This window comes from Quercus lobata, chromosome 11 (genome assembly GCF_001633185.2).
Source record: "Quercus lobata isolate SW786 chromosome 11, ValleyOak3.0 Primary Assembly, whole genome shotgun sequence".
Classification (NCBI taxonomy): domain Eukaryota; kingdom Viridiplantae; phylum Streptophyta; class Magnoliopsida; order Fagales; family Fagaceae; genus Quercus; species Quercus lobata.
This window is the reverse complement of record NC_044914.1, coordinates 44,062,715-44,070,332: the sequence shown is the minus strand read 5'-3', so window position 1 is coordinate 44,070,332 and position 7,618 is coordinate 44,062,715. Positions and strand designations below refer to the sequence as shown.

Here is a 7,618-nt window from a genome sequence, read left to right as displayed (position 1 = left end):
CGAAGTATACTTTTGGCCTTTAAAGTTTGGGATTGTTTTTATTTTAGCCCTTTATATTTTAAATTTTCTATTTTGGCACTTCATGTTTGATAATATTTTCATATTGGCATTGACATCCATTTATGTTAATAATTTAATTGTTAAGTGCCAAATAAGTGACGTCTATTAAGCAAAAGCAACGTCGCCCCTATATAATGCTAGGTGTCACCAAATTATTAACAAAAATGAATGGCAATGCCAAATAAAACGAAATTAAACTTGAAGAGACAAAATGAAACTTTCAAGACATTAAAAAGCATAAAACGAAAATATAAAAATAAGAATGTGGTATGGCCATTCTTGGGGAAAATTTGTCATTTAGCATTATTTTAGCAATTTTTTCGTTAGTTGGCATGTTTTCAAAACATTTTAGCAAACTAGTATCTTGAGCCTCTGAGGCTCGAGTTCAGTGAAGAAACCTAAGTCTTGAAGACTCAAGTCTCTAAGACTCAAGTTTCATAGAGTGTGTATAGATCTTTTTTCAATAAAAACTTGAGTCTTAGAGACTTGAGTTCCATGTGCATTTTTTCTTCCACATTAGATCGCCACAACTTTGAATTTGAGGTTTAGAAACTCAAGTTCCTTCACTGAACTCAAGATGCTAGTTTGCAAAATAATTTTGCAAACTTGACAACTAACTAAATAATTGCTAAAATAATGCCAATTGCCAAATTTCACCGCCATTCTTGAAACTTAAAGTTGAGGCTACTACAAAGGGAAAAGGTCCACATAGTTGAGCCAGCCCAAAGTATTTGGACATGATCAATTTTTAGGACCAAGACCTTTAATTTTATATTTTCCTTGGGCCCGTGAAAGTTGACAATATTAGGCCCAAAGCAATGTTACATACATACATACATACCAAAAAAAAAAAAAAAATTCACAATATTATTCATGAAGTTGACAAATTTTTATTGGTTCTCATCTAAATTCATCATTAATATCATTTTGTTATCTACCACTAATAATCTATCATGCCAGCAAGAATAAAATATTTTGTCAAATTTGTTATGTCAATGGACTTTCTTCTAGGCCCCAATCAAGCTCAATCAGTGTTGATTCAAAGAAGAGGAGAAAATGACGGCCAAGTTTTGACACTGTCCTAGTTTACCATTCTTTTTTGATAAATTCCCAATTGACCATTCCAGCACAGCGTTGGTAAGACAAAAGATATATCAAACTATCCAAGCCAGGTTTCAATTTTCAACAAAGAAAGATATGAAGGTGAGAGCTGATCATCACATGCGAGCTTGAACGCTCATGGGTTACCCCTCATTTAGGCGTTGTAGCGCTTAAGAAATGGAAATATGGCATTCCTTGATTCCTCAGCAAATAAACACATAGTACAGATATAGAGGCACTTTTTTTAAGGCCCCGTTAATGGGTATCCTTAGGATAATTGTTAACAAATCATTTTAGGAAAGTTTTAACACAGCTTTTATGAGAAATAGAAAAAGTTGTTAAAACATTTTTCTTTTCTTTACCCATAGAGCATTTCCTAATATGGTTCATTGACAAATATCCATAGGATATTAGTTAACATTTTCCTTTCTTCTTTTTTCCACCTTAGACTCAATTGAATATAACTAGCTAGGCTGGTGGTTTTACTTGTATGTGACATTGTTGCTGCTAAATCAAGCAATTGACTAAATTAATTTCCACACTGGCTCTACTTGAACTTGGTTATCAAGGTCAAATTTAGAAATCTACACGTATCATCTTATAGCCTTTGTAGAGTCAAAGCAAGCACGCAAAGGTTGTACAAGATTTAACGAAACTTGCTAAGCTGGACCTAATTTCACAACCAACCTATCAGCAGGATACATAAGATCTTGCAAAAATTTATTCGTATCCTTCTATGATGTATGATTGAAAAGATTCAAACACTAGATATTTCATGAGTTCAGTGTTCATGACAATTAAGGGTAATCTAAATTCGTGCTTCAGTGAAACCAGATTCACATAATTGAATTTCCCATAACCATAACATGACCAAAACTCCTATTAGAAATTTAATTTATTACGTTCCGAAAGATTCATATAATTCTTGTGAAACACGGATGGAATTCAAGGAAAGAAACAAGAAAGCTTCCTTTCCTTTTTCCTTTTCGATTGAAGGGAGCTTCGATCGGCTAAAAGAAAAATGGAAGGAAAATGATAGATACAACAAACAAGGAAGGAAATTTCCAAAAGTGCATTAACCTGAAGAGTATTGATTTAAACTTTTGCCCATTTCCTCATTACATCAAGGACATATTATCATTTAACATTTCTTCAGTGAATGGCTTGTTATATTTCCCATAAAAAACAATAGAAAGATGACTTATTTATTTCTAATTTCCTCCTATCACAAGTAAGCTAAGTTATTGGAGATAATGAAACATGTGTATGAATGATAGCATGCCAAGAGTATGATCCAAAACCGCACAAAGATACAAAAAAATTTATGGAGAGAATTCAAGGACATAAGAACAATGGCAGCTTCAGGAAATTTTTTTTAGGGTGGTCATTAAAAACAATTAAATTAAAAAAATTTAATAATAATAAAACTTGAATATATTAACATCACAAAATAAAAACACAAGCAAATACATAAAGTTTTAAAATTTCCTTCCACAAGTTTTCATATTTTGAAATCGTTGTGTGATATGATAGTTTCAATATCAATGTTATTAGCTACATCTTTTTTAATATACACAATCAAACAATTACTAAACTACTGATCTCTCATTCAATTACTAACATATTTCCTAAATAAGTACTAATATAAATAAAATGTATTATCTTTTCGAAAAAATATATCACATAAATGTAACAAATTCGGCTAAAGACTAAAGCAAGTACTGACATACTAGCTGTTTAAAAAGTGTGCATTTTTTATATAAAAAATAGCGATATTAAAATAAGCCATTTGAAAACACAATTTAAAAAATCACAATTAAACATTTGATTTGAGATTTTAGGCTAATTTGTTTGTTTGGGTAATTTTTAAGAAGTGTTATATCCACAATATTTTTGCAACACTTTCACAACAAAGCCTGGGTGATAAGCTTTTACTCGTTCTAATTTGAACTTACCATTGAATTTTTTTTTTTTGGTTTACTAGTAACAACCTGCTATTTAGAATTGTTATGAAAATACTGCAAAAAATATCGTGAACATTGCATTTCTTGTAATTTTTTTATTCAACATTCAATGGACCAAAATTTTAAAGAGGTTTAATTTTATTTTTAATGGGCTTAATTGTTATTAAGAGTGTTTAAGTTTTTTTTTTTTTTTTAGGGTGGCCAAGTTGTTTTTGTAGGGTGGTCAAAAGACCTATTTTAATTTAAAACTCAAAATTTTTTAAGATATATTAAAAAAAAAAAAGAAAAAAAAAAGGTGGTCCTGTGACCACCCTCATAATTACGTGGCGCCGCCCCTACATAAGAAGTAGAATTATCATGAGATAAGATGCCCTTGATCCAGATACCAACTGATCAATAATACCAAAGTCATACTAGTGACATAAGTGCAGAGAAATTGGGATATAAAAGTGAAAATTTCGAAACCGTACTATGTTGCTATTTCAACCAAATAATTGCTTAAGGTAGAAGATGCCCATTGCCCACGAAGGAACCTACCTTTGTTATATGGTAGGTATAGATGGTAAAGGCCATGACTTATATTTTCCCAAAAAAACAGGAGTCTTTTTAAGAAAGCAACTGACATTGAAATCTACATATACACCCAAGACAATACACCTTATGCCAAAATTTTACTTACATAGTGGATGGGTGTCTGATGGTGACACAATTTCCAAAACAGAAAAGATGAATTGTAGGCCTTGATTTCACAGAGTAGATTACTCAATGCCCAAGAAGCCTAAAATTGGTTGTAGAAGAGAAGAAGCAATAGAGCTTCAATTTGTGTTTTTCAAGACAAGAAATTCCCAATTAATTCTATAAAACATCTAGTTTATCTCAACAATTGAATGTCAAGAAATAGTTTACATTGGAAGAGTTGGCACTAAGCACAAAAAATATTCCAGCATCAACTAGGAGGAGCAAAATCAGACTTCAAGTATACCAAGTACATGAAATTATGAATTTCTATGAAAACTGATGGGCTTAAACTCACTGTAGCACAGTAAGAACAAAACCGCTAGTTGAGTGATATTTTCAATAAATGGGAGCCAGCAAGCCATTTGATAAAACACAAAACAACAATATCTTTTATTAATTTTTTTTTATTGGATAAGAAAGGTGGTAATGTATGTACTTCCACGGTTGGTGTAGCAAAACTCATTCTTTGCGGAAAACTAGGTTTCCTGTACCATGAAAATCAAAAGCAATGACATAACCTAGGAAATAGGACTTTGTAAATTCTGTGAAGTTTAAACCTAGTCAATTGCAAGTATAGTGTAGGTAAAACTTTTTGACAAGGGGGAAAACCATGATAAGTCAATTTAAGAAAAATGTTAAGCTGGGTACTGACTGATAGTGATTGGGGACTCATATTTTCAAGCAATCAACATATTTCACAAGCAACTGGGGTTTAGAATGTCTGGGCAGGACAGAGTAGGCCAATAAACTGCTCAAAAATATCGAAGTCATAAAATTTACCTATCCAAGAAAATTAATGATTTCGGGTACAATTAAGTTATATCTGCATCTCAATGTGGATCAAAGTACACAATAACTGTTCAATTTCAATAAGCAGCGCTCAAGGAAATTGCATAATAAGCAAGGATTACCTGCTTGCATTGACTAAATTCGTATAGGAAGAATCAGGCAACCATTTAGAAATGAAAACAGACAAATTCCCAAGACATAAATCAAATATATGGTTTACATTAATTTCAAACTCTCTCACAATTCACAAACTAAATGAAAATGAATTCCATCACATTTGGATTTTATATATCCCTTTGATGAAATGCATACACCATACTGATCCAAACACTACTGTACTTGGCATACACTTTATCATAACATCAAACTAGAAGAAACTAAACCACACATAATCACACACATTATGGCTGTCTAGACCAAGTAACACATAAACAGTGAAAATTCTAGTTCAAACCCATTAAAGTATCATCTTTTTCCCTAAATTGAGACCCTCTAACCAAATTGCAGTTGAGCTATGCAACAATCTGCACCGGGTACTTGTGAATGCAATCTTCCCATGGACTATTAGCAGAAGGTTTGACATTCCTCAGGGCCTCCCAAACTGCACTGTTACATTTAAAACCACTCCCAAATGCAATCTGCCACACACGGTTCCTCTTTCTAATCCTCCCCTTTGCCTCTGTATAAGCCAGCTCATACCAAATTGAACTCGAAGAAGTATTACCAAACCGATGCAGAGTCATCCTAGACGCCTCGACATGTACCGGTAGAAGCTGCAAATTCTTCTCAAGCTCATCAATCACAGCTCTCCCACCAGCATGAATACAGAAATGATCAAAAGCAAGCTTGAAATCCGGGATATAAGGCTTCTTTTTTGCATTGAACAATTTCTTGGCCACCAGGGTACTGAAAAAAAGAAGCTGCTCGCTAATAGGAAGCACAAGGGGGCCCATAGTTGTGATATTAGTCTTGAGAGCTCCACCAGCAATGGCCATAAGATCCTTAGACAATGAAACCCCTGTTTTCCCAACATCATCTTGTTCCTGATAAACACACCGAAAGGCCTTATCATCAGCCCCGCAATGACTCCTCACAACATGTACGAGCTTATACTTAGCTCGCTGCTTATCAGACGCCTTATTCGATAACAAAACAGCAGCCCCACCAACTCTAAACAAACAATTGGGTATCAACATTGATTTCTTGTTACCAAAGTACCAATTTTGAGTGATATTCTCAGTGCTAACCACAACTGCATAAGTATTCCTATGAAGTTGTAACATATCCTTGGCCAAATCAATAGCTATAACACCAGCACTACAACCCATACCTCCCAAATTGAAGCTTTTAACATTACCCCTCAGCTTATACTTATTCACAATCATAGCTGAAAGTGATGGGGTTGGATTAAACAAGCTACAATTCACAACAAGTATACCAATATCCTTAGCCTTGACATTAGTGTTGGCAAACAAGTTATCCAAAGCTCCAAACATAACTTGTTCAGCCTCTTCTCTTGCTTTAGCCATAGATGGTCTAGGAGGAATGAAATGCATAGCTTCAGGCACGTAAGTTTCCTCACCTATACCAGAGCGTTCAAGAATCTTGCGCTGAAACTCCAACGACGATTCGTCAAAGTCCCCAGTGAGCTTTGAGTGTTCCATGAACCGATGGAACGGAGCTTGGAGATGTGAAGGTGGACGATAACATGAGTAGTCCACAAGGTAAATGGATCTGGGTCTGGTCATTATGTAAACGGTGGATCCAAAAACGACAATGGTGGAGAAGATAACAACACTAACAAGGTTGTACTGGAGTTGAAGCCAGAGTTGGTGAATGTCATTTGGGTTGAGTTGTGAGGCTTGGACAATAAACATTGTCATGAGAGGGACTAAACAGAGAGTTAAGAGGTGGGAAACTAAGTAATGGTAACCAAGTTTCACGTATTTAAGATTCACACTTTGAAGGAAATCTGGGAGTATCCGGGTTTGGTGGATCTGAACACCATCAGCTTTGTTTGTGGGTGAGGAACTCATGGTTTTTGGATATTTGGGGTTCAAAGTTTGAAACTTTAAGATTGATGTGTGTTTTTTGAAGTGGGTTTTTGGGGGGAGATGGATATATATATACGGTGTATAGTGCAAAAGATTGTACGTGAAAAATAGGGATCTGAGAGCTCTCAGAGAGAGTTGGGTGAGTTTAGAAGGGGTTGATACAACTACAACAACGACCCACTGTACACTCTACAGATTATTCAAACATGTAGATAGATAAGGAAATGAATGTGATAGAGATGAAAGAATAGAGAGAGAGATTTTAGTTTGGGAGTTGGGGCTGTCCTAGAGGCCATAATGATGTAAAGGAATCTTAATTTGAAGAGGAAGAGTGTATTTTCAAAGTTCGTTTGTTTGGTGGGAGAAACTGCATTGAAGGGGATAAAATTTCGAGGAAAAAAAGGAGGAGGATTTATAGGAGTGTGGGAGTGGGATTCAATCAAATTCAGTGGAGTCAAAGAGAAGTGTGTGGATGGTCCAATGTGGCTTCTCTGGTTTTCTGAACTGATAGATGTATGTTTTTAAGTATGGATTTGGGTTTGTACGTTTCCCAATAACTCCATACAGAGTTCCCCAACCGTGTTGCTCAGGGTATTTCATCTTGGGTAGTTTGTTTGTGAAAAAATCATTTTCTACAAATTATTAACACAACTTCTTTATTACAACGTATCATGACAAATTCTGAATGATAAAGAAAAAATTATGAAATTATCGCGTTTGTGATCCTAATGTTTTGTAAAGGATAAATTGTGAAGATTGTAACAAAAAAATTGTGAAATAGTTTGTGATCATAGTGTTTTGTAAAGCATTTGGATTAGAGATCTGGGTTCTGCATATTTGAATTTTAGGGTCCAAAGCTAAATGATTTATTTGACTTTAAAAAATATGAATTTGAATTCTAGTCAAATCAAT

The 7,618-nt window shown here is 34.3% G+C and overlaps 1 protein-coding gene across 1 annotated transcript; it reads right to left on the bottom strand.

Moving 5' to 3' along the window:
- Positions 1–4,851: 4,851 nt before the first annotated feature.
- Positions 4,852–7,187, bottom strand: LOC115969288 (3-ketoacyl-CoA synthase 4-like). Its single transcript, XM_031088908.1, has one exon. The coding sequence runs from the start codon at positions 6,686–6,688 to the stop codon at positions 5,165–5,167; it is 1,524 nt and encodes a 507-aa protein (XP_030944768.1). The 5' UTR covers positions 6,689–7,187; the 3' UTR covers positions 4,852–5,164.
- Positions 7,188–7,618: the final 431 nt, after the last annotated feature.